The 26,754-nt window shown below is 37.6% G+C and overlaps 1 protein-coding gene across 1 annotated transcript in view; it reads right to left on the bottom strand.

The window, feature by feature from the left end:
* The window catches only part of LOC149138026 (NAD(P)-binding Rossmann-fold superfamily protein), a 332,971-nt gene that overhangs the window by 267,685 nt on the left and 38,532 nt on the right, over positions 1–26,754 (bottom strand). The window contains exons 2-3 of the mRNA XM_089448107.1: positions 13,922–14,045; positions 13,464–13,552 (exon numbers count right to left, since the gene is read on the bottom strand). Of these exons, the coding sequence (XP_089304233.1) occupies positions 13,464–13,552; positions 13,922–14,045 (213 nt within the window). The remainder of the gene's footprint in view (positions 1–13,463; positions 13,553–13,921; positions 14,046–26,754) is intronic.

The raw sequence follows: 26,754 nt of genomic DNA, 5'->3' as shown, positions 1-26,754 counted from the left end.
ACAGTGCAGAGCTTCAATAGCGCAATGGCTTCAGAAGAGAGCATGGGACTAGCAGTAATCAGGATTTCAGCGCCGAGGCGTATCCGTTGGATACTTGTCCAGTTTTGGGTGTTTTCAGTTGCTCATCTCAGCAACTGAGTAGCAGTACTAATGCAGTGTTAGCAGTGGCAATGCTAGCAGCATCGCAGATGCAGCGTTTGAGAGGGAGTTGTAGTACAGATGTAGCAATGGCAGTGGCAGTGGCAGTGTCAAAGCCTGAAGATAAAACTGATAAACATAAAATTGAATGATGTATTAATTGGTCAATCTTGCTTTGAGGATGTCATCTCTCGAAAAGGTGGAAGAATCATAGTTAAATAAGCTTAAGATAAGTCTATATAAAATTGGAATCACATGGTGGTTATATGAACGTTGTAAGTGAAAATGGCAATACGATATATAGGAGAGGGAGTGAAAATTGTAATAAAGTTAAAGTAGGTTATAAATATAAAAGTGCTATGGAATTCCAAATTATGGTCTTTAAAATATTATTATTATAAATGAATCACTTAAATAAAATTTGATTTTAAATAGGTAATAATTATAAATAGTTTGAGATTATTTAACCACGTTTTATAAAATTTTATAAAAGGTAAAATTATGCATGGATCAAGTTAATACTTGGTGATTCAAGCAATCTGGACATTGTTTAATAAATGATTTCCAATAAAATTATATATATAGAATATGACTTGAAAGGGTTAACCACAATTTATGAGTTAAATTTCTTTTTGTTATGACTTGAATTATAATATTGTGATGATGTTTTATGATGTGATGGTATGTGGCAATTAGATATAGTTGTGATGAGAGTTTAATCATGCACATGTGGTTCTTACTTATTTAATTTGATATGATGATGTTGTGTGCTCATAATGGATATGATATACATACAAATTATGATGTTATGATATGAGGTATATCATTAGGTGATGTCATGATATATATTTGATGTTGATATGTTGATGTTATAACTTATGAGCGTATGAAGCATGTGGTAGTTGCATGCATATTTATGACATGCATGAGCATGTAGTTCGTTATTATTCAGAATGTTGTGATTAACAATGATGTTAGGTTATCATGATGACATGTAAGGCTTGGCATATGGATTATTTTCTATGATACTATGATGTTATAACTAATGCATTGGTTGCATGTTGAAACTTGAGATGTGGTGATTGGTAGAAAATCCACAAATGGGCCAAGAAGGCCGGTTTATTTGATGATCTTGTGGGAGCCCATACCTGCGAGGGAGAGTATGTAACACCATATGGGTTGGGCACAAACTCAATCAACACTAAATATGCCAGTGATTCCTTTGTCTTGTATAGCTCTTGATGGGTAACTCTTGAAGGGCTAAGGGACCATCTTGAGGAGACGAAGTGCCTGATATTGGATTGGGATGCCAGAGTCTGGTGGAGGAGTAAGGACTTCGATGCCTGGAGTTGTGCACCTTGGTGAGTATGGAGGGAGTGAAACTTGTGAGATGCCCAAAGTCAATGAGTACTGGAATCAGATGCCTGCCTTGGGGCAGATGAGGTCTACGCCTTGGCGCGTGCCTTGGGGCCATCCATAGGCTATCGTATAGACCGATGAGGCTTATACCTAGTTCCGAAAGTTGGGAAAAAGAACAGATATTCCTTGGAATTCCCTGGGTGTTGTTGAAACTTTCAATGCCCGTTGGTTATACTAGTTCAGCGGAGGGTGTAGGGCAAACGTGAAGTAATAAATAACTAAATAAAATTAAATGTTAAATGATTCAACTTAGCTTCGGGATGAAATTCCTTAAAGAGGGGGGAGTATGTAATACCCTCTAATAAATAAAAATAATAATAATAAATAAAATAATAGAATACAATATAAAATACAAGTAAATAAATAATAAACAATAAAGAAAAGATAATAATAGTAAATAATAAAGAAAAGATAATAATTGTAGATAAATAATAAATAGTAAAAAGAATATAATAATAATAAATAAATAAAATAGTAAATAATATACCGGAGTTCTAAATAAATATATATAAAAGTAAACTATAAAAATAGTAAGATTAAGTAAAGTTAACAAAAAGTAAAAAAAAAAATAAGAAAGAGTTAAATTAAGAGAAATATTAAATTAAGTAAAACTTAAAATAAAGAAATAAAAGTTGGCATTTAAGTATGGGGGATTACGCAGTGCATTATATTAGATATCATTTTTGGGATTCAACTGCGTTAAGTAAGTCATTCAAACGTATGACCATTTCCATGAGAGGTAGTCGTAACTGACTAATTTCTCATGATTTTTGAATAGTTCACTTAGCACTCATTGCATCGGGTGATGCTCACAGGGGTGAAGAAGTGGGATTGAAACTAGTGAAATGTGGAGAACGAATCACATAGCATCAATCATCACTTCCGGGGCTTGCACCCGGTAACCAGGACTTCCCAGGAGGTCACCCATCCCAGAACTCCTCTGGCTCAAGCGCGCTTAACTGTGGAGTTTTTCCCACAATCAAGCCCACTTAGCTTGCTACCCCATTTGCAAAACCTTAGCAAGTATTGTGCCTCATGAACCATTCAAGTAGAGATCCCTTGACTCTTTTTGAATTTAAGTATGGGGGATTACGCAGTGCATTATATTAGATATCATTTTTGGGATTCAACTGCGTTAAGTAAGTCATTCAAACGTATGACCATTTCCATGAGAGGTAGTCGTAACTGACTAATTTCTCATGATTTTTGAATAGTTCACTTAGCACTCATTGCATCGGGTGATGCTCACAGGGGTGAAGAAGTGGGATTGAAACTAGTGAAATGTGGAGAACGAATCACATAGCATCAATCATCACTTCCGGGGCTTGCACCCGGTAACCAGGACTTCCCAGGAGGTCACCCATCCCAGAACTCCTCTGGCTCAAGCGCGCTTAACTGTGGAGTTTTTCCCACAATCAAGCCCACTTAGCTTGCTACCCCATTTGCAAAACCTTAGCAAGTATTGTGCCTCATGAACCATTCAAGTAGAGATCCCTTGACTCTTTTTGAATTTAAGTATGGGGGATTACGCAGTGCATTATATTAGATATCATTTTTGGGATTCAACTGCGTTAAGTAAGTCATTCAAACGTATGACCATTTCCATGAGAGGTAGTCGTAACTGACTAATTTCTCATGATTTTTGAATAGTTCACTTAGCACTCATTGCATCGGGTGATGCTCACAGGGGTGAAGAAGTGGGATTGAAACTAGTGAAATGTGGAGAACGAATCACATAGCATCAATCATCACTTCCGGGGCTTGCACCCGGTAACCAGGACTTCCCAGGAGGTCACCCATCCCAGAACTCCTCTGGCTCAAGCGCGCTTAACTGTGGAGTTTTTCCCACAATCAAGCCCACTTAGCTTGCTACCCCATTTGCAAAACCTTAGCAAGTATTGTGCCTCATGAACCATTCAAGTAGAGATCCCTTGACTCTTTTTGAATTTAAGTATGGGGGATTACGCATGTTGGCATGTTGACACATAGAATGTGTGCATGCGGATCCCTTTCCATTTTTTGGTCTATTTAATGGACAATGAGTAGGATGAGATTCATTCATTCATTCATCCATTCTTTTGGAGAAGAGTGTTGAGAGGTAAAGGATTGCCTAGTAGTAGTACGTTGATTGAGGGCTCAGGGGTGGCCAGTTGTAAAAAGATTATGTGCCGCTGAGCCTGCGGTTGGGTGGAGAGTCGTCCGTAAAAACTTTGTTGCGATTAGCGAGATTTAAAGAGCATTTAACTTTGAAATCACAAGTAAGGAATATCGTCACTACAGGTAAGTCTTCTCTGCTCATATTTTTTTTAAATTCAATGCTAATTAGTTGAATAGTTTGTGTGTGATTATTAATCACATAGTTGATATAATTAGTTGTATATTTTAACTATGGGTTGTTACAAGTACAAACTGCTCCAAATAACGTGGAAACAAAGCCCCAGGAGTATGTACCGATGAATGAAGACTCCCATGCAGAAGACATTGATCATGAACCTGCTGAATCTACAAAAGCTCCTATTGCTAAGACAAGAAAGAAACCTTCCTGGTTAGAGAAAACTTTGAAGGAAGTTGGAGGTCATGTTACTGCTCGTGGAACTTTCAGGGAAAGCAAGAAGCCAAAGAAGTACTCTGGTTATATAGTCTTGATGTGCACGATCATTGAATCGGAGCCATCCTCCTATGAAGAAGTTGTGGAAGAGCAAGTATGGAAAGATGCGATGACTGAAGAATATCAATCTATACTGAAGAACAATGTTTGGGAGATCGTGCCTAGACCGGAAGGGAAATCCATTGTATTTTCAAAATAAATCTACAAGATCAAACATGTTGACGGAAGTGCGGAGAATAAAAGGCTACATTCATGGCTCGTGGATTCTCCCAGAAAGAGGGAGAGGATTATGAAGACATATTTGCTCCCGTATGCAAGTATGCATCTATTAGATCTGCTTTTACTCTTACATCTATTGCAAGTTGGAAGTTGCATCAAATAGATGTCAAAACAGTCTTTCTAAATGGGGTCATTGAAGAAGAGGTCTACATTGAGCAACCTCAAGGTTTTGAGGTCCACAATAGAGAGTCTCATGTTTGCAAACTAAAGAAGGCCTTGTATGGGCTGAAGCAGGCCCCTTATGCATGGTACTCCTGTATTGATGGTTATCGGAGTTTGGGCTTCAATAAGAGTGATGTTCATACAAATCTATATTTCAAAGTTGTTGATGGTGAACCCCTAATATTATTATTATATGTACACGATTTTTTTCTAACAGGTGTTGAAGTATTGATTCTTCAGCATAAGAGGGAGTTGGTTTCCAAATTTGAAATGAAAGACCTTAGCCTCATGCATTACTATTTGGGATTGGAAATATGGCAAAAACCTGAGGGGATCTTTGTGGGCCAAGGCAAGTACATTGTTTCAATTCTTCAAAAAATTGGCATGATGGATTGTAGTCGACGGACACTCCTATGGTGATAAACTTGAAGAAGATCCGGGACAGTGACTCAGAGTTGTTCGATCCTACTATATATCGGAGATTGATTGGCTCGTTGAACTATCTTGTGAATAGCAAGTCGGATATTTGTTATGAGTTAATACATTGAGTCAATTCCTCGTGGAGCCTCATCATATACACTGGGTTGCAGCAAAACACATATTGAGGTATTGTGGGGTACCATTGAGTATGGTTTGATGTATGCTTCTAATGATGAATAGAAAACATATGGTTTCACTAATGCAAATTGGGCTAGTAGCTCTAATGACAGAAAGAGCACCTTTGGTTATTGTTTTAGTCTGGGCTCTGCCAATGGTTTCATGGTCTAGCAAGAAACAAACCTCTATTGCATTGAGTACGGTCGAAGATGAATACGTTGCTGCTAATATTGTCTACTGCAAGGCTATATGGTTTCAAAAATTGTTCTCTGACTTGTTTGATCAAATGTTAGAGCCGACTATTATTTATTGTGATAATCAAAGTTGTGTGAGGCTATCTGAGAACCCAGTGTTCCATGACAGATCAAAGCATATTGAAATCAAGTATCACTACATTTGGAATATTGTCCAAAGAGGAGTTGTGAGGCTCGAATATCTTCCTACTGATGAGCAGGTTGTTGATGTATTGACAAAGTTGTTGTCCCGGATGAAGTTTAGTTATTTCAGAGAACAACTTGGAGTTGTTAAGAACCCCTCTTTGAGTGAGAGGGAGCACTGATTACATAGCATCATGGATAGATCGTCTCCTATAGGTTGTGTGCCGAGAGACATTGAGGTAAGGGCGATGGATTCCTCGCGTAGGCTGTGTGCCGAGAGACATTGAGGTCTAGGGGATGGATTCCTCCCATAGGTTGTGTGCTGAGAGACATTGTTGTCCACGAGATGCAGAGATGGATTCTTCCCATAGGTTGTGTCGAGAGGCATTGTTGTCTGGGAAATGTAGAGAGGGATTCCTCCTGTAGGCTGTGTGCCGAGAGACATTGTTGTCTAGATGTATTGATGACTCCTCTTGTAGGTTGTGTGCTGAGAGACAATGTTTTCTAGGAGATGCATTGATAATTCCTCCTATAAGTTGTGTGCCGAGAGACCTTGTTGTCAAGGAGATGCGATCGAGAGAGAGAAACTTGGAATGTGTTCTCTTCCTTAGGCTGTGAGCAAAGAGACCTATGGATTAGTCGAGAAGATGGATGTTGAAAGAGAATGAAAAACTACCACCCTAGCTAAGAGGGAGTGTTGAAATATAAGAAAGCTATGGTCGGCTTTTTTCATCAAATCATGAAGGAGAATTTAATTATTGGTCACCTCAAGTCGGCTCAAACACACCTTACAAGTTGGCTGCTTGGAAGGACATTGTGTCAACCCTGCTAGGGCTAATTAGCCCTCTCTTGACGACTATTAAAAATAAATCGTTCATATCATTTTGTCCACCATCAAGCTAAGCCATTCGGTCTGCAATTACATGACAATTTGGCCTTCTATTTCAAGTTTATTCACACATGTGAAGAAGATTTTGAAGGGATCTTTTAACTACGGTTGACCTCATTCTAGGGTTCGTTGATGCAGGGACTTGGAACATTTCTATCTCTCATTTTGTTGATACTCTTGTGGTGGAAAATTGCATAAAGTTGTGCTCTCCTTTTGTGACCATTTCTAAAGTTGACAGAGGGCTATTTCAGGATATGTTATGGGCAGGTCATGTCAAAATTTCTAAATAGAAATCCAAATGCAGTGACTGATATTATTTCTTCTACTTATTAATTCATAAATAAGTTATTCACAGTGTTTCTACAGCAAATATCGAATAAATTCTACTACAACCTTCACAAAAAAATATTGTGGAAATTAAATGCAAAGAAAAATACTAGCACAAGTATAATCACAATGACAGTTATTTTTGGATAATTGTCCCCGAAAAAACCCAATGCGGGAAAGCCGATGTAGCAAATGAGGGTTTCTTTATTGATCTTCAGCAAAAATCTTATGTACAAGATACAACCAGCAGAATAGAAGAGGAATTTTTGTGAAAAATTTTATAGACAATATTCTCACGCTTCTCAACGAGATTCTGACTCTGAAGAGGACCTGTTGTCCTCTCTGTGTCTCACTGCATCAGCTTTTGCATAGGGACTGCGTAGTCCGAACATCACTGCCTCTGCATTGTCCCTCCTCTGCTCTGCGTCTTCTTTCTGCTCCTGCACTCCCGACTGATGTTGATGCCCTCTCTCCTTCTCACCTGCAACTCTACCTCTGATTTGATTTCCTCTTGTCAAACTTCGACCAGTGAGAAAATCAATCTTACTTGGGTAACTGAGTATCTACCCTGGTGTATTTTCCAAATGCCCATCGAAGTCCTTATAATCCTCCAATTGAGTAATCAACGGCCCAGATTAGATTCTAATCAATGGTTTAGATCATATTGACTTGATCCTCGTCTTCTTCTAGAAGTTTCACCCTCAGTTTAATTAATACCCTTTAATTATTTTAATTTCCTAAGTTTAGACTTAGGCACCCATTAAAAATAAATAATTATTTTAATAAAATTGTCACTGGGTGGAATTTCCCAAAACAGTTTATGGGTATTGTGGAATACATGTGTCCTAGCCTCCCTGCAAATTTTGAGGCTTGGGGCACATCCGATGCTACCAGAAATCAATAGTTCATTGGTAATTATAGTGGTGACTTTAGCCTTTCTTGACAGTGGCTTCAGAACTACAATTTGGCCTACTTATTTAAACTTTTCTTGTTGGACAAAAGTGACATCTCTCTCATTCTATAAGCAGACTTGGATGGGTACTTTATTGTTGATCATCTTGGAATTATTAGAAAAATTTTAATGTACAATTGATGGATAGAATCTCTCTCTCATAAGGAAAGAATTTTGGGTTTCCCCTGATTGGGTTTTCTCTAGCTATGAGCCTAATCTTGGTGTCTCTTGTCTCTAGCTTATTATATATTGTTCATTGTCTGTTGTGATCTCTATTTACTCTTGTTAAAGAATCATTGATTGAAGTTTTTCATGTATAGCTACTTGTTGATAAAAGGCTAAAGTAATTGTTTATATCAATAGAAGTAGCTATCAAAATGTGAAAAATATTCTAGTCTTTGCACCTCTAGAATTTCAACACAATCCACTAGGAACATTCATCTAATTGTTATTCAATGAGTAGCATGCATAAATTTGCAATCTAACAATTTTTACAATGATATTCAATAACTAGGTCACAAGAAATACTAGATAGTTGCAAAATTTCCACAACTTAGACATCATTACATGGAAAAATCTTGAACAAAATGTACTTACAAGATAACAAGAGATATATCCAATCCAAGATCAAGATAGCAACTCCAAGAAAGAACAAGATGTCAGCTCCCTGAAATATTGAAATGAATCAAAAGAGCTCCAATAGACATCCAAAGAAAAGTTGAAATTCTCAAGAGAGGGATATTCAAGTGTGATGATAATATTTTAGAAAAATGAAGCTTAACTTTATTTATATGATCTTCTTTTAATTCGAATTAGCTTAAGATGCCCCTAAAAATATTTTAACATGCAAAATAGCATAACTTCGGTGACAAGCCCACCAAATACAAGCTATTGAATAAGCTATCGAAAATAAAGTTGAAATGATGAAGCAATGGTGTAGGAGGGTCTTTGGAAAGCCTAATTGAGTCCTCAAGGTGCCATGATAAAGAAGAGGGCTCCATGAATGATGATAAAGGGGGTAGCCACTTGATCTCCAAGTAAAACATCATGTAGTGCTCCAAAGTGGCTCTAGGGCACAAGTGGTGGTCTCGTGGGTCTCCTGGTGTAAAATAAACCTCTAGACTACTCCAAATGAGGGCACGGAAGATGGTGTTTGCCCTCCCATGTCTCAGGGTTGAGACAAACCTCCTATGGGCCTTGTATCAGCCGCCAAGCCCTATATATAATGCTAAGGCAGCTAGGGGCACTGTTGGTCCAAGCGCATCATCTCGAATATAATGTGGGGCAATAAACAAGTTGTTGAAGGTGTTGAGGCTACCCATGGCATGAGATAATGCTTTGTCACATGATGGAAACCCATGGCTCTCAATGCATCCCCGAGAAGTGTCGATATGATCCTCTAGTGGCCTTGGGCCCCATTTAAGTTGCCCAGCCCATGATAAAACCACCTTCCAATCCTGTATAAGATCCAATGTGTCTTCTCACCTTTAGATACAATAATTCATTAGTTCCATTGAGTGAATAAGCTTGTTAATCAAGGGCAGAAATGGAGACTTCATAGTGGGTTTCCCTTCTAGATTTGGGGCTTTGAGCATGTAATTGTGTTACCTCGCAAGTAGTAGTGGCTAATAAACAACCCTATTACATGTTCCCAGCCCCTAAAGGGAAGGATATGTATGAGGTACATCCTTCAAGTAGTAGGTATCATGTGGATAATGATGAGGTGGATGGGGGCACAGGGGTCTCAAGGCCAAATGCCATGAGCTCAAGGGTGGGGATGTCCACATATGGATGTAGGAGGGAGCAATCGTGCTACATGAGTTACCCTGACCTTTGTGTTTACATGAGTACCCCGCCAAACTATGGTGACCTCAAAGGCCAATGAAGTCCTTCAAAAGTAAGAAAATTACAATCTCCAAAAGGCCCCACAACCTACCCTTCTTTGCAACTCCTTCTAGTGTCCACGATCTCTTTAGAATGAATCTTGAATGCTTGAGAGGTCCTACAAGAAAAATAGTTGTTCCAATGGTCTTTCCTCAAGGCACTTGTCAAAACTCCAACTATGGGCTACAAAACCAAGACACAATTAGTGTAGAACTAGCATGCAAAATGAATAAATATGATACAAAATAGTGTACAAAACCAAATCAAGTGATGGGAGTGAACCCCATCACTTGCTTAGTTTGGAAAATGCTTTTAAATAGCTAAATAAATCAATGAAAGCACAATTTTTTAAAGAGATTTAAATTTAGAAATATTTTGCTTGTATACAAGCTATGTCCAAGAAAACCCCTACAAAAACCACTTTATAAGATAAAACTATGGAAACTCAAAAAACCAATGAGAGCTCCTTAGAGAATGTGTCAAAGGTGGGTTGGTCTCTCCAAAGACTTCCCCTCATGCTTGATATTTGATCCCACTAAGATTTTTCCTCTACAACACTTCAATCAAACATTAGTCCCTATAGATCTAGCAAATAAGCAATGATAAGAAAACTCTAGAAATTTATTATAAAATAACTAGAGATTTCTACACCTAGAGCATACTCCTAAATCAATTGCTAAAGCAAGATAGCTTTACATTAACAAATCTACAAAAGCATATGGAAATAACATAGATCAAAGCATGAGCAAAAGAAATTATACTAATAGTCAACCAATCATCATACTCCAAAGGAACAACAACTCATGAACGAGATCCCCAAAGTCCTTTATTGCAATTGAGAATAAATGTACATAAGAGCAGAGCTTCCCCAAACACAATAGCTCGTAACAATGAGTCCAAAATGAGAGCGCAATGCTCTATTATATAGAGAAATGGGAGCAAATCCCAAAGTAGAAACCAAGCGACAAATGGCCATGGAGAAGATCCCAAGGGAGGAAATCGAACTCCAAGTGTGAGGACTCCAACAAATCGAATTCCATAAGTGAATTCCATAGGTGGCATCAATATTTCCAAGCAAAATTGAATTTCTCCAAGTGTGCATACAAGCCAAGCCAAGTGTGAACCAATCAAGGAGTTAACTCATGTCAATCTCCATGATCAAACCATGTGATGACACCTCATCGTCATGAAATGTGTTGATCCTCCTCTAGCAATTTCGTGGGCCTCCTTGGGAATTGCGTTGATCCTCCTCTTGAGTGAGTGCCAAGTGTGAGAGCTAAGAGAAGTGGAAGTGGATACATGTCTCCATAAAAATATCAATCATATATTCCATGAGATGTCCTCGCATGTGCATTACTCCAAGAAATTTGATTTTCTAAGTCATGAGTTGCTTCATTAATTGCAAAAAAAATGATTTCCTTGAGTGGGTCGTGTATTTATGATGCAAGGTGTCAAATCATCTTCCACTTGTCCTTTGACTCATTCCTTTGACTTGAGATAATTTCCAAGTCATTTCCATGTCATTTTGTCACATGGAGCTATTTATTTTTCTCCATTTAATTTATTTTTGGTTTAATTTATTGTCAGATTTCCCACTAAACTTAGGAAAAGTGGGTTTTAAGGGTCTATAACTTATTTTTTACCCCTCAAAGTGTGTCTTAGTAGAAAGTTGAAGGTGAGAGGTGTAATTTTGAGCACACATACCCCATATAAATTCTCTAGACATCACTTATTACATATTACATTCAGATTTTATTCAAATTTTTGCCCTGCAGGAAATTTAAAAAAAAAAAAAAATGACCCCTAGACCAAACCAAATTCCACGAAATTTTACGAGTGATCTAGTATGGTAATATACAATGACTCTCGACACTAGGACTTTCCCAAGGCCTCGCCTACAAGTCGTACTCCAGCTTTGAGATTATGCTTGGAGGAAAAAACTCAATTAATTACTAAATCCTCATAAGGACCTAATAATTAATCAAGTGAAAAAAAACCTCCCAAAGTAAACTCACTTAATGACAAGGTCCCAAGTTACCTAGGCCTGTTATATGACTCAACTTACATACTAGCATCACTTTACATCATCCCTGCAGGGCTTGTGGAATCTGAGTACAACAAAAGAAGATGAGAAGATGTAGAGTTGAAAAACTCTGATGATATGATGAACTTTGATGGTACATGAAGCCTCTGATACATCCTTGGGCATGGAGTCTCCAAAAAATCTTCAGCTGCCACTCCAGTGGTCAACAGCAACCAACGACCATGATCTAATCACAATCAATGGCTAAGATCATCTTGATCCCATCCAGTCACTTTTCCAGAAGTCTCTAGAGCAAGAATCAATTTACCTCAATTAATCTAATTTAATTTACTAGTGTTCCTAAGTCAAACGTAGGAAAATATTTAATAATTGGCTAATTAATCTAATTAAGGCATTTTCCTTGGAAACCTTTTCTATGTCTTGGAGATAATTATCCTCTTGTGTTCCTTGGCCACGTTGACACCAAATAAAAACTAGAACACTTGTTCGTTGCTACCAAGAAAAATCAAACCTAACTTCTTCCCCCCCTCTTTTTTGTACCCTTGTTGTATCAGAATCTCTTCATCTAAATTGTCCTGATGATGAACCACATTGGTTGGTTCGAAACATGTTGACAATTAATTCAGTTATGTGATGCATTCTAAATATTTCTACTCATAGAAGCCTCCATTCAGATACGAACAGGATAATCGCTCAAAACTAGTCAGAAGTTGCTCGTTCTTTTAGCCTTGCTTTTCCTTTCCCCTTTGGGCAGATGTATGGAGTATATCCAAGTGGTAAGGCATCGGCTTTTGGTACCAACATGCAAAGGTTCAAATCCTTTAACTCCAGATCTATGTGCACAATTATGAATATGAACTAGTGCTCTTCAATTCCATCCAAATTTGTATTGATGAACGGAGCAAGCTTCCCATTTTTCGCCATTCAAATACCTATCTAAATATATGAAGGTCAAGAAGGGTGCTATGGTCGAGAAAAGTCAAATGCAACCAATAGAATACCTAAGTCCTCCAATCCTAAATCGACTAACTAACTTATAAATAGGGAAATTCTTTTGGGTGAATAGGCCGGCCATAATGTTGGAAGTTGGAACAGATCTTCAGATTGTGGCGGCAAAGATTACCCACTAGATAAGGAGGAGTGCCCAAGTAAAGGGAAAACCACAAAACTAGTGGTTAGGAAGGCCACACACCCATGGCTCAAGCTTTAGCAGGGTAGGAATACACCCGCTCTGATACCATGTTAAACTCACAAGAATAGATCAGAATTAGATAAACGTGAATTGCATTCTTATTCACAAGATGTACATATATATATTATAATTTATAAATATATTTTCAATGACCTTGGTTTTCATCTTCCAAGAGGTCCCTTGGACTTCTAATGTCTATTGGAATTAACTTGAAGCTTCTCGCCTCCCATTCAAGTGAACGAGCCTGGTTTGCAATTGCATTACCCAAGAGGATTATGCTTCCAACAGCATCAATCAGATGTTTCTAGTATATTTTTCATGTTTAGAGGAAAGAAAAGTATGATAAGGGAGTCAAGTTCCATTTCAATTCTTGGGAGGGGAAAGGTTTTAGTTGGGGGGCGGGGGGGGCGGACTTGAAGCATTAAATTCAAAGGTGAATTTGTTTTAGCTAAGAGTTGCATGGTAAGCAACATATATTATGTTCAACCATATCAGCTGAAGCTGAAAAGTTGTTTCAGAGAACCTTATACAGCAATAAAATGGAATTTAAAATTAAATAAAACAAGGGTTTTCTTGAAGGGATTCCACCAAAAACCTGCTGAGACTTGAGATATGAAGACCATGTTTGAGGCCTTCTTTGCAAACATGTGTGCCAAGAAATCCATTTCCACCTAGTATAAGCAGCTGCAAAAACATTGTGATTTCAGTAATGACAGAAAAACTATGTTGGATGAGATTCAGCCAATCACAAAAACCATCATAGTGAAATCAATAACGAGCCCTGCATAAACTCAGACTAGTCTTCAATTTGGTCAAAGCTAGACTATAACTATAACTTTTTATAAAGATTTCAAGGGCATCCTCTTCACCTGCAAAAACATTGAGATTTCAGTAATCACAGAAAATAATGTTGGATGAGATTCAGCCAATCACACATACCATCATAGTAAAATCAATAGTGACAACTGCACAAACTCAGACTAGTATTCAATTTGGTCAAGCCTAGACTATAACTATCAGTTTTTATAATAAAAATAAGGGCATCCTTTTCACCTTATCTTGTTGCGGTGGACTTCCATACACAGTTTCAGCTTCCTCAACCTTTGGGGCTTCTTGATGTCCATCAGGAATTGATGTAGATAGTTGTCTAACTGGATTGGAAGAACATACAAAACCCCTAAAGAACAATAAAAGGAAAAGTTACGTATATGAAAATTAATAGATACAATCCACTCAGGTTTTTCACATAGTAAAAGAAAAAGTGGCTAGCCTCCTAAATTCCATCTTATCATCTTACTTAGAACAAGTAACACCAATGATTTTCATCTATAAAAAACCCAAGCTCCCAGTGGGAGCTCCTTCACATTGAAGATGAAATGGACTAAACCATGTAGGTTGCATTTTGGCACGGGTGAGAAAAACAAGCATTGCCTAAAATGTATAATCTCCATGTGCATTGACTTGCCCAATCTAAAAGATCCAATTTCAATTGCACTCAACTAGATGTGCAGATTTCACACGAACACTCAATATAGATAGAACGGTGATTAGATTACATGCAGAAATTGTGATTTCATAAACTATAACCCTATGCTGATGTTCATATGAAGTCAAAATTATTTACAAAGTAAAGGAGAGAAAAGGATAGTGAAGATAATATGATTAACATCATAGACTCTCTTAAGTCTCAGGGTGTGAAATTTTGAAGGTACGACCGGTCTAATGTGCAACAAAACAAGGGAAACTATAAAGAAAGACAATAATTTACAGTTTATTGTGACATGGTACCATATGTGGACATATTTGAGATGACAGTAAAGTTTAAACACCCTCCCTTTGTGAGCAAACACAAGGTTCAGAATTGAGACCATGTTTTAGTAATATTCAGGTGCCATTAAAACATGAAATCATACTTTTAAAACCCAGCCCAGTCCAAACCAGAACAAGTCAAACTGGCCGGTTGGACAGGGGACAGTGCCAGCAACCCAGGCCGGTGGGTCAATTTGTACCAATTTGGTATCAAACTGGCCAAGCAGGACTGTGACAGATGCCTAGGTTCCTCTTTGTTAGACATTGCCATGTATGGATGTATACTACAGAATTGGAATTGCTAGCAGCAGTGGGACTTGCTTATTAGACGACAAAAGGGCCTAATGGAAATAAATATCCTTAATTATTTCAACTCGAAACAATTTAGAAAACTTTTCTTTTGCAGCAGTTTAAATTGATATAACCTAGTAGTATTATTTCATTAGTGTATTGGGCCAATGCTTATCTGGGGGAGATCTTCACAAATTTCCATACATAGTGTATTCCGAAATATGTTTTTTACTCAAAGTAAGTGGTGCACTTAATTACCTTAGAAAACTTTAATAAACTGTAAACCAATAAATTCAAGGAATCATACTGCACAGTAGGCTAATAACATATGTATCTATCCATATCATAATTTGATTGTCTAAATGAAGCAAGTGCAAACTGTGGTTAATGATATGAAGACCTTTACGCCAATAATATCTTTTAGAGCTGAATTTTATATCATGCCCACCATACATATTCAAAGTAGAATACCATCATTTGCTATTTATGTAATGTAAAGAGACCATTTTGCGATTATTTTAGATGTGGACTTTCTCATATTTAGTGCTTTAAATCAAAATCTGTGAGAGTATTGAACCTGACATTACGTGATCCAGATTTGAGAACTTAATGGCAATATAAGTTTTCATTGGGCAATTTTATGTATCTTTTTACAAACTGATTCATTGAATCCAAATTGATCCAAGTCTGCTACGAAACCTGGTTTGATAGGTGACCAGTTACAAGATTTAAGACTGTTACGACAAAATCTAGCAGGCCTAGTGCAAAGCCTCACTAAACAACCTAGGTCTTATGGCAACAAAGAGATTGGTATTATTTTGGCACCTCATGGACATATTCCCTCCTTTGGACAGCCTTCCTCATCAAGAAAGACCCCTCCTTGCCCTTGGAAGAATTTAATTTGGATAAGGAAAACTGTATTTTTAACATGAAAACCCACGTGCACAAAAGTTCAAGTCATCTTTGTGGAAATGTGTAACTAGGTTCGGTCTTCATAATGTCTATCGTATTCATGATTTTATACATTTGATATTAAAGAAAAAAGAAATTCATTATTGTCATTCTTGATGCATGGATTTCATGCTGAAGATAAATTTATTTGTAGGTCAAGCATCTTGTATATGTAAAAGAAATTTATTTGAGTCATAAAAGACCCTCCAAGACCTTGTCAACAAGCTACAACAAGTCAGCCTACGTGAAAGATCAAATCTGCCTCATGGAGGCAATTCGGACCCCTAGAAAGCTTGTATACAAGAGACATTCGACCTCATGTCCAAGACATACAAAGAAGCAAGAAAAAGAGTTCAATCTTAAAAAGGAAGAAGTCCTAAGGCAAGCAAAGTTTAAAAACGAAGCTAGAGTCGAAGTTTTTGGCGCTCTCTCTCTCTCTCTCTCTTAAGTGCAACGAAAGTATGAAGCTGCTAGGAAAAAGTTGTTGGAAAGTTGTTGGAGGTCAAAATTGCCGGAAAGTTGCTAGAGGTCGAAGTTGCTGGAAAGTTGTTGGAGGAGAATGTTGCTGAAAAGTTGTTGAGGTCAAAGTTGCTGGAAAGTTACTGGGGTCCTAGAAAAGTTGTTGGGGTCAAAGTTGTTGATGGAACGTCAAAGTTTGTTGGTGTAAGTTGTGTAAGGAAAGTTCATCAAGAAGGAAGGTTGACTTGGTCTTGGAGGGGTCTTTCTCAAGGGTCTTAGGTGTTGGAATTCGTCATTTGAAAATTCTATAAGAAGAGAAGAAGTCATGTGGGTTTTCCACTCAAGAGGAGAGGTTTTGGCCCTCGCTAGTAACCCACAATTTGTGTCCTCTTGTCTTTTTTATCTTTGTTGTTTGGTAGTGTTTGATGATAGAAAACACAATAATAATCAATTTAAAGAATAAGCTAATCAAGTTAAGAAAAAAGACATCACAAGCAGTTATCAAAGTAAGAGAATCGCCTAATCTAGTTGCCCCTAGATTTCTCAACACGGTATCAGACCTAAGGTGACAACAACAAGAAGAGGCAGCTTGAAGATCACATCATTGATGAAGGATACATAAGGGCCGAGCACAAGGAAATCATTAAAGGGGACTAAGAACACCAAGGAGGAGTACTCATCTCAAGGATCACATCATCACAAGGAGAAGAAGACCTCAAGGACCCTACCTCCACTCAAAGAAAGGACAACAAATCTGAAGCATCTTGAAGTCTCCATATTCTATAGTTCTACATCCAAAGTAAGCAAGAAGAAGCATTTCCATCATCATCAAAAGGTGATCTCCCTCACATAGCAGCAAAGATCGCTTCTCAAACATCCTTGAAGAAGATCATCAAGGAAGTTGTTAGCACTTCATAATTCCTCCAGGCTGAGGAGAGGAACCCAAAGGTAACCACAAACCACTTAGAAACTGGAATCTAGCCAGTTTTAGAGAGGGATCTCTCTATCCAAATGTTCAGTCACTTAGATCTTAGGCTAGGTATGATGCTCAGAGGGGAATAGATTTTAACAATTTGTTGGTAGGGTAGAGGGAAAATCCATTGGGCATATGGTCATATAAAGTTGATTGTTTTTCCAATGAGGGGATGAAGGGATGAGGGATCTTTTGACAGGGGCAAGATAGGCAATTTTGCTGGTGTTTTCAATTTAATTCGTTGTAGAAGGGTGACCAGAGGAAAGGTGGAAATGACATATAGAGCATCTAACTAAAGGATGAATTCTAAATGCCACTTAAGAAGAAAACATAAATTGTTTAGCAAACTATTTCAGAGCACTTTGACAGTGATTTTTGAGATAAATCCTTGTTTAACCAAACATGAAGACATACATTCAAAGCATGGAAATGACAAGAGACAAGCTTACAACATAGAGAAGCACATTACCATTAGGAGTTGACACAGGAATCCCTATAAAGTCACACCTTCGTCCTTTTCATTCACTAGAAAATATCATAAAATACAATGCACACAGTGTTTCTTCTTCTAACCCTGACCAACCCTTTGCTTCATCAAGATTACATCATAAATAGATCAAAGAGAATCTGTTCCCACCTCTAGGAACCAAATTCCCTAAAAGGATTTTTGTTTTTGCCTAATGCAACGAATATAGAATTGTTTTTTCTAAAAACTAGGAATTGTTTGACCAAGGCTTTTTCAAGCAAATTTACATTTAATACAAAGTCTAAATTGAGTTTCAAAATCCTTGGACGCCTCAAAACATTAATCATGACCATAAAAACTAATTACATAGAGTTTAGACCAGCAGAAATGCAGCATAGAAGCGCAGCAAATTGATGGTTCATATAGCTTCGAACACTTTCTACGCTGCTCGATGACTAATGCATGTGTGAAATAGCCTGGACATGATCAACTTCCGCTTGAGAAAACTATTTTCATTCTGCAAAGCCTCCATCTCTCGAAACTCCACCTATAGCAAAAGCGCAGCGCATGTATGAAAGCGCAGCGAAACCCATACTTCACGGGTTGACCAGTGCTAAGGTCTTTGAACATGATAAAACACCTATTGATGATGTTGACAAGCTTGAAAAGCTTCTCAAGTCCCCACTCACCAAAAATATACCAAAATTTCACATTTTACATCAAACCCTAATGCCTTGTCAAAATGCAACATGTTGTGTGAGTTACTCCCTTTGGAAAAAGTTTCATAAACTTAAGAACTCTGACTAATTGTGCTCCTAGAAGGACTTCATGCAAAATATGACCTCTCAACCTCCTTATCCAACCTCATCCAACTAGCATACTTGGGCAAAAGACAAAAAACCAAAATTGTTTTGATTTATTTGTTCCAATACTTAGACTTTGGCTGCTTCAGCCAACAAATCAAGCTTACCTCTATCCTTCTCTTGTATTTCCTGCAACTGTTGCTTGGCAGCCCTTAGCTCCTTCCTCAAGGTGAGGTTTTGTTTGCAGATGTTTTTGAGTTGCCTATGTAAGGGCAAAGTCCTTTTTAGCATATACTTAGCATTTGACATCACTAGCTCACACATGTTCAAATCATCATAAATCTTTTGCCTCACCCTTTCATCCTACTTCTTAAGTTTAGCAATTTCACTGTGGGCTTTCTTCAACTGCATCCTCAACCTATTGAAAGTATGTTGCCCTTCATCTACCTCAGTTTTCTTCTCTTCTTGTACTGACTTTTCCTCCTATATCTGCAACTTTCTTGCTGAAGACCTGGTGAATCTAGCTGATGGAGCTTCTAACTCTTGAATATCTTATGTTACTATCTTCTCCTTACCTTTAGACTTGGTGACAAATGGAGTTGCTTTTGTTACTGGTTTTGTTTCACCAATCTTAGGTGCCCTTTCTAAAACAATCTTCTTCAATTCCCTGTTGTCATGATGTAGTTGAGCAATAACCAAGTGTGCCTTCTTTAGTTGCTCTTGTAGTTTTGAAATCTCCTTATCTTTATCATCTGGAACAATATCCTCTGGTATGGTCTCTAATGCTTCAATTGGCTGCTCAAATGTTTATTCCAAAGGCAATTACTTAGCAGTGGCTCTAGTGACTAGCTTCCTAGGAACCTCCACTATCTCAGGAGAAAATTGCAATTTTTTACTCTTCTTCTTTTCTAATGGATCAACTGAAACTAATAGCCTTTTTACTAAACTTTTAACTAGTGGTTGCTCATCTCCTGCCATAGATGGTGTGTCATTTTTACTCCAAGGGCTAGTTGGTAATTCTGCTGCCAACTTTGATGAATCTATGAATGCCTGCCATGTCTCATTTCTCTTGTTCAATTCTTCTACCACCAACAACTTAGTCAGAGAGAAATGGAAAATATTGGGCTCCACTTGGCTTTGCTTACCTTGAACTTTATCTGCCATCTTACTAAGACTTTTGAACAAATAAAAAGGAAAATTCAAAGGGATCTTTCCTGTGAAGTGCATCAATAACCTAAAATGATACTAATAGATCCTCCCAAACCTGCCTTCACAAGTGAAGTATCTCTGGATTACCTTCAAAAGTTTGTTGTAGGGTTCAAGCAGGTATTCCCTTGGTACAATAGCTCCATACCCCTTGTTTTTGTACTTTGGTTTGAAGAAATCTTTGTAGTTGGCTATGTCAAGAGGCATTCCCTTGAACCACTGTTCTCCTTGTAGAGGAATCTTTTTTGTAGCTAAAGTGGTGACATCTAACAGTGAGAAAGTGAATTCTCCAATATTAACATCCAACCCAGTGAAATTCAAAGCAAACTCCTTGGTGAGTTGTACACTATATCCCTGGATCTTCTCACAAAATCTAATGCAGCCAGCTTGTTCAAATGCAACTCTAATTGTTGGGTCTGAGTTGATTAAGGTGAGGTCTTGGGGCTCAAACCTAACTATGTCTCCTCCCTTGTGTTTCTTTCTATCTGGAGTTGTCATGATTTTCACAACAAAGATGAACTCTAGGGTTCTTGAGTGCAATTTTAGTGTATGCCAATTGAGCGCAGCAGTAGGGTAGCAGTGATGAAATGGAGCTTTAGATTAGGGTTTTATGACAATTTAGGATGGAAAACCCTATATAGCAGACTTGGACAACAAAACTCACCTCTCAAACCCAAAACAATAGCTGAAATTTTCTTTGCTCACAGTGGGAAAATTAAAAACACAGGCGCAGCGAGAAGTGCAACGCATGACAGAAAGAGCGTTTCTTGATCTCTGAGCGCAGCAACAACAAGAAGTGAGGTTCCAGACCAGCGAAAAAGAATGTCAAGCTTCAAAACATGGGTGGCAAATAAAACTTTGAGTGTTTGATGGAAGTGACAACATAAAACGCAGGGACTCAGATAAAGCACAGTGTATCTTCAAGGCTCAGACAAGAAATGCAACAAGCTTATGAATTCGAGTTTTGCAGGGTTGTCTGAGAGTTTCTTCAACAGATAAGAGCAAATTTGACAACATGCAAGAGAAATGAGGCAAGGAAATGAGGAATTAGCACCTAGAAACAGCGATAACCACTTGGCTTGAAGGAGCACAACGACTGTTTGTGAGTGCAGTGACTGTCTGTGAGCGCAGCGCCTCCCCTACAAATTTTGTTCAGCGAACCCCAAGCGATGTCTAGCAAGCTCTCGATGGAAGAGTGAATGGCTCTCTAATATTTTTGAATGTTAAAACAAGCCTTTGAACTCCCACGGTGACAAAACCCGACTTTCAAGGGCAATAATGCGATTTTGAACCTTGATCATGAAAGCACGGAAACTGTCAGAAGCGCATCGCATCTCATAACCAATGTACTGATTGATGATGTCATGGCACAATGTGATTTTGACCCCTTAACTGACCATACTGACCCTACAAATTTGTGCCAATGATGAGAAGACAGGACACATTATGACCTCACTCATGATTTTTTATAAGACATAACCCTAGACTCACTTAACTCAACTTTAGGAAATCATAAACAATCTTTACATCGATCTTTAATAGACCCTAACATAATTACATCAAAAAATTAAATTTTTCATACTTTACTAAGACTAATAGCTTGATCTCTAAGAGATCATAGCCCAACCTATACACATTTGCCATAGTAAATTTAAAAGACAAAACTTGTTTTTGACTACTATAATATAGGGTACTAACAGAAGCAACATCATCAAGTTGAAGGTATCATCATCTAGGAGAATCTTCACTTGATAAGTAAGTATCTTTATATTTATGTCTAAATCTATTATCAACATGACTTCATTCTGAAAGGAGAGCAACAAATTGGTTGGGTCATCAAATTTCTTTGCATGGAAAAAGAGGATAGATTTGATCCTCATAGTTGAATATGTTAAGGGCTCAATCTCCAAACCATCTCAAGAGTAAGCTCAAGCATTATCGAAGTATATGAAAGGGGAAATAAGGGCTCAAAGAATCCTCATAAAATCAATCAAGGATTCGCTCGTTCCTTATGTAGCAAAGTCAGAGAAATCGAAAGATATCTATGAAAAGTTTTTAGAATTGTTTTCTATAAGCACTGGGGGAGAAGTCATATCATTGACAACCGAACTATACAAAATAAAAGTATCAAAGGAAGAAGGGGTAGCCTCATATCTTATAAGGGTATCTCAAATAAGAGATCAACTACAAGAGCTAGGAGAAATAATGTCCGATAAAGAAATGACCATCGTTGTGCTCAATGCACTACCTGATGAATGGGGCAACCTTGTATCAAGTATCTATGGAAAGAAGTAATTCACTCCATTTAGTGAACTTTGGTCATTATGTAAGATTGAAGAAACTAGGTGGAAGGAAAAGAGCGATGTTGGATCAAATGAACAAGTTCAAGCATATGTTGCCATGGCAAGGAGAAAAAGAAAGTTTAGGAAGTTTGATCCTCAAAAAAAGAAGATCGATATGTCAAAGATACAATGCTATGATTGTAATGAAAACGGGCACTTTAAAAGGAATTGTCCTGAACTCAAGAAGGACAACAAGAAGAGAAAGGAAAGAAATGAAGCCATGTTATAGAAGAAGTGGAAGAAACAGAAAAGAAGAAATCAAAGGAGGAAGTGAAAGATCTCTACTATGACTAAGATAATCTACTTCATTTAGTTCTTTTCAGTTATAGAAGATGATAGAAAGCATCACAAGTATGATAGGATGCATTATAGTAAGATAGAGATGACATCATCATATAAGCATGGAAGGATAGTTGAAGTAGAAAGTCTACATGGTTATAGCAAGCATCATAATAGAAATGGCATCTCCATTGGAAGTATATAAGGACAACCGAAGTAGCAGTATATATGGTTGGAGGAAAGTCAACTAGCAGGATAGAAAATAAAGAAAGGTCACCATACATGATCCTCGACTAGAATCTTTATTGAAGGTTCACCTCTACTTGGAAGAAGCAAGTGTCTCGTTGATTGTCTACATTCCACATTGTGTGGGATCCATTGTTTAGAAGAATGATGATATGGTGAAAAAGGAGTGCACCATGTTGAATTGGTAGAATTACTTTCATCTTCAAGAAAGAAAAGGAAGTTGTTAGAAGGAAGTCTAAATGACCAAAAGAAGGAAAAGGTATGCATATAATTAATAGATAAAGTAATGTCATCATATAGTTGCAGATGGCATGGTTGAATGCAGTGATGATAATATCGGCGATATATCGCCGAATATCGAAAATATCGAGATATTTTCGGCGAGCCGAAACATCGCGATATTTCAGAGATATCGCCGATATCTCAGCAAAATATCGTCGGCCGTGTTATGCCGCAGCTCGAAAAAGGGAAAATTGTTTTTTTTCTTCATTTTTGTTTCTGAGTGTTGGAGAAGGAAGGGGAAGAGTTTTGTGGTGGTTGTCAAGGAGGGTTTGACGATCAAACAACGATTATCACCACCAACTAAGATTTTTTTGTGGATCAAAGATTGAAGAACAGTGAGACAAACTTCATTTCTTCCATTAATAGCTATTTTCTTAAAAACTCCTATGTTAATGATTTTTTCATAGATTTAGGGTTATGCTTGCTTGCCTCTTTCCCTACCAACATTTTGTTTCTTTGTTTTTTTTTCCATTTGCTATGATTTTCATGCCCATGAGCCAATGCAAGGGTTTTCTCCATATTTTGACAGCAAGCTTCCTTTTTTTTTAAATGAGGTGGTTATTAGTTATTATTTTTTGTGTTGGGGGGTTTAATGCCAATTTTTTGTTTTCTTTGTGCCCTAGGTTTGAATTAGTTCACTACAAAATGTCAAATATGCCAAAAGCCTTGGACCCATTTTGGGAGTATGGGGAGGTTGTTGGTGGGGCAAATCGGGCATATATATCATGCAAATTGTGTGGGACCAAGATGTCAGGAGGGGTTACACGATTGAAATACCATCTGGCTACACTCCCTACACATGATGCAGATGTAATGCCTTGTATGGTTTCTAGTGCGGAAGTTATACAAAAAGCTCTTGAAGCAATTGCTAAACAAGACAAAAAGAAAGTTGCTAGGGAGAGGCCAATGGTCTCAGATAGATAACTGCTAGTATTATTTGTTTTGCAACTTTTGGTACATATAAGTTTATAACTCATGATGATGAAATACTTTTAAAGTTTTATATATGTGATGTTATTTTGTTTGAGTCCTTGATTGGACAATTATCAGGGATCAGCAGGAGTTGGTATCGCCTTTGAAGTTTGATGTATCATTTCTATTTGACATCATATATATCAGTGCTTTCTTCATATTTATGTGCCAATGTGTTTAGTTCATGTTGTTATTGCTTTATATGTTTATAAATCTGATTTTAAATATATATATATATATATATATATATATATATATATTATGCATTTTTTATGCTTGCTGATATTTGCGCCGATATTGCCGATAAGATGTTTTCTGGACCCTCCGATATTTTGCCAATACCGATATTTTCAAACCTGGTTGAATGCTCTATCTCATGAGCATGATCGAAGAAGAAAGATCTCTTCCATTAGAATGATGCATGAAGGCTTATAGGCAATGCGCCTTGAACTCATCTACATATTGATAACTTGAAATCAACATAATATGACCTCATATGGAATATGAGGTGGTTGACAATCATTGGTTCCATTGTTGAAAGAACCATGTAAAGAAGATCTTGAGGAAAGCAATATGTGAAGAAAGGAAAAAGAGTTCGTGAAAGATGCAACTATAGTCACGTAAGATAAGATAAATGATAAATATCTGATAACTAGAAGAATCACCTATGCCATCTCCATGGAAAAGGTATGAAGACCTTGATAAAGTCTGTAAAAATAAAAAATAAAAGAGACCCTTGATATTGAATGTCTTAGAGATGGAGTCATACACGTGCAGGATGTTGATGTTGCAAGAAGCTAATGTCATGACAAAAGGCCATCATAAAAAATAAAATAAAAAATAATGATTTGATGTTCATTTTGATTTTTGAAAACATCTGGTTTGGTTGCAACAAGGCTACCAAAAGACAGTTGTTGAAGTCACCTACAACTAGTACTCATGAGAATGGATGGAAGATCTTGAAAGAAACATGACTTGGAAGAGGTAGTTGTATAAAGGATAGCCAGATGTGGATTAGAAGATCACTTTCCGATGAAGAAAAGGATGACATGACTATTGGTTCAACACTATGACTTGTTGAAAAGAAAGTGATGTAGAAGATGGTGGATGCCCTACGAAAAAGTTATGATAAAGAAGGCTCCATAATGAAGAAAGAAGAGCCCTACAAGCAGTTGATAGTACCATGATCTGCACCAAAGAGTAGAGAGTTGTTGTTGGAAACAAGTCCCTAGTTGAGAGGGAGCTTGGGCAAGTCCCTTGTTAAAAGGCAGCTTGGGTATATTCCTTTTACACGAATGAGTTGATCCTCCCTAGTTGAGAGGGAGAGATAGACACATCATTCTTGTCTTCATGTTATGAAGAAAGAATGGAGAATTAGGTAAGCATCTGGTTTCTAATACTTTTTGAGGATGTGGTAGGGCATCCAATAGGTAGGAGTAGTCGAACAGAAAATTCCTTAAGGATGTGTTATTCCAAAACAGGAATTGTCCTAGAAGGACATACCTTGTGAACATCCAGGTGGGGTATGTGCCTTAAGAAGCAATGATGATGGTGTCTACTAGTCATTGTTTCACCAGCATTGTGCTCTGATCTTGTGGAGAGATAGAGTTGTAAGTCAAGGCATTGTTATGTGACAATGTTGGTTGGTATGATGAGATGCAATGAGAAAAGATAAAATAATAGCTTATGAGATGGCTTACCAATCTGACTCTTCTTATGATAATTCTTCAATATAAGAATGTCCAAGTACCATGTATGGATTATGAATACTTCCCTAGTTAAGAGGGAATGTTGAAATGTGTAACTAGGTTCGATCTTCATAATGTCTATTGTAATCATGATTTTATACATTTGATATTAAAGAGAAAAGAAATTTATTATTGTCATTCTTGATGCATGGGTTTCATGCTCAAGATAAATTTATTTGTAGGTCAACAACCCATTTAGTGCTTCTAGGTTTGTCATAGAATTATGAAGTCAAAAGAGTCATTGTCATACATGTAAGACCCCTTTGGGCATCTTGTATTATGTAAAGAAATGTATTTGAGTCATAAAAGACCCTCCAAGACCTTGTCAACCAGCTACAACTGAAAGATCAAGTCGGCCTCATGGAGGCAATTCGTACCCCTAGAAAACCTATATATAAGAGGCATTCAACCTCATTTGAAGCACACATCCAAGACATACAAAGAAGCAAGAAAAAGAGTTCAATCTTAAAAAGGAAGAAGTCCTAAGGCAAGTGAAGTTCAAGAAGGAAGCTAGAGTTGAATTTTTGGGTCTATCTCTCTCTCTCTCTTAACTGCAACGAAATTCTGAAGCTGCTAGGTAAAAGTTGTCGGAGGACGAAGTTGCTGGAAAGTTGCTAAGGTTGAAGTTGTTGGAAAGTTATTGGGGTTCAAAGTTGCTGGAAAAGTTGTTGGGGTCAGAGTTGCTAGAAAGGTTGTCGGGGTCGAAGTTGCTGGAAAAGTTGTTGGGGTCAGAGTTGCTAGAAAAGTTGTCGGGGTCGAAGTTGCTGGAAAAGTTGTTGGGGTCGAAGTTGCTGGAGAAGTTGTTGGGGTCGAAGTTGTTGCTAGAAGGTTAAATTTTGTTGTTGTAAGCTGTGTGAGGAAAGCTCATCAAGAAGGAAGGTTGACTTGGTCTTGGAGGGGTCTTTTGCAAGGGTCTTAGGTCTTAGAATTCGTCATTTAAAGATTTTATAGCAAGAGAAGAATTCTTGTGGGTTTTCCTCTCAAGAGGAGAGCTTTTGGCCTTGGTTGGCAGCCTACATTTTATGTCCTTTTGTCTCTTTGATCTTCATTGTTTGGTAC

Source organism: Pinus tabuliformis, chromosome X (genome assembly GCF_031772625.1).
Source record: "Pinus tabuliformis cultivar Carrire ecotype Pingquan chromosome X, CPIR1, whole genome shotgun sequence".
NCBI classification, from domain to species: domain Eukaryota; kingdom Viridiplantae; phylum Streptophyta; class Pinopsida; order Pinales; family Pinaceae; genus Pinus; species Pinus tabuliformis.
This window is presented reverse-complemented; position numbering and strand designations above follow the sequence as displayed.